General features: G+C 36.2%; 1 protein-coding gene across 1 annotated transcript in view; it reads left to right on the top strand.

The window, feature by feature from the left end:
• Positions 1-1,360: 1,360 nt before the first annotated feature.
• LOC110019102 (dehydrin Rab16D-like) overlaps positions 1,361-1,571 on the top strand; it is a 5,911-nt gene continuing 5,700 nt past the window's right edge. Inside the window, exon 1 of the mRNA XM_020716671.1 lies at positions 1,361-1,456. Within this exon, the coding sequence (XP_020572330.1) occupies positions 1,361-1,456 (96 nt within the window). The remainder of the gene's footprint in view (positions 1,457-1,571) is intronic.

A 1,571-nucleotide genomic window follows, 5' to 3' on the forward strand; every position in this document is an offset into this window, starting at 1 on the left:
AGATGTTGTTTAACCGGAGCAGCAGGTTGGTCATGGAGCGGCTGTTGGTCAGGGAGCGACTGTTGGAGACACGCAGGAGAAGAAGGGAATAATTGATAAGATCAAGGAGAAGCTCCCTGGAAGTCATTAGCTCTCTTTCTCCATGGAGAATGCTGCTTGGTGTGTAGATTTGGTCAATAATTGTGAGGCTGTGTTATATATTAGCACAGGTTCCTGATGGCGGTTGTGGGTTAGTGTACCGTGTTGGTGTTTCCTGGCCACGCTTTGTATTGTTGTGTTTTTATTCCGTCGCTTTGCTTCCATTGTTATCGTTTTAAGTCTATGGGCGTTTGTATTATCGTTATAAATATTATAATTTATGTTTCTATAATTTAGTGCATTTTGGATGGTTATTTTTTATGCTTTGCTAAGCCATCAACAATTGAGTCATGACAGAGATCTAAATTTAATTTTTTTAGCAAAAAAAATATTTAAATCTTCATAAAAATTCATTCAGAGCTCTAATTTCATCACTTACGGTTAAACTGACTGTTTGATGAGGCAGACCAAATCATATCTAATTAGTCCAGTTTGAGTCAAATCAAGTAATTAAATCCCTCTTGAAAGATTCTAATACATATTTAGAATGTCGTATCACTGTCAAATTTAACAAGCGTATAATCAAATCGAGTGTCTTCACAAATGAATCCAGTAAACTTTAAGAATTCTCATTTCTAATGTTGTTAAGACATTCAAATATTCATCAAATGCGTATGATTGAATGAAGTATTATCATCTAATCGAAGTGATATACATGCATGCATTAATTGAACATAAAATACAATAAGTAGAGTCTCGCCATTTTCATGAAAGCGAGGACTTGAAGATTGAGAGAGAATTTGAAGCTTTGAGAAGAAGATGAAGGTTAGCATCACTCCTGCTACCGTCTATCTCTACCGACCTTCTTTGACCACTACTGATCGCCATTGATTATCGTCAATTGTCATTGACCACGTCGATCGCCGTCGATCACTAACTATCAGCATGTCGACAACTTCTTACAAAAAGTTTATTCGTACATCGATGTTGTAATTTGAAAGGCATTGTAACCTCTTCCCACCTATAAAATAAAAAGACCTCTGTAAAAATTTATAGTGAATTTTTACAATTAAGTTAGACTTGATTTTTTCCTTTATGAGTTTTCCAAGTAAAAATTTTTAGTAATGATGTTTACTTTTATCTAAGTGTATGTTGAATGATTTATTTTACCGCTGTAAAATTTTTTAGCATGCATCAGTTTGACGGTATTTGTAAGAAAAGAAGCACTGTTTGACATTGTCTTCAACTCTGAGACATCGATCTTCAACTTCATTTTCCAATGATGTATGTCATCCAACTGACGAATGAATCTTCTTTGGATACTGAAGATTATCCTAGGAGCATTTTCGATGTGGTGGTGGTGGTGGTGGTGGTGGTGGTGTGTAGGAGATCCCTAACCCTAGTTGTCGGTGGTGCGCCTTAATCCTGCGAGAATCAATGTACAAAAACCCGAAACACCCATTTTCCTTTTCCTTAAACTTCATCCTCGCGAC

The sequence above is a fragment of the Phalaenopsis equestris genome, unplaced genomic scaffold, assembly GCF_001263595.1.
Source record: "Phalaenopsis equestris unplaced genomic scaffold, ASM126359v1 Scaffold000047, whole genome shotgun sequence".
Lineage (NCBI taxonomy): Eukaryota > Viridiplantae > Streptophyta > Magnoliopsida > Asparagales > Orchidaceae > Phalaenopsis > Phalaenopsis equestris.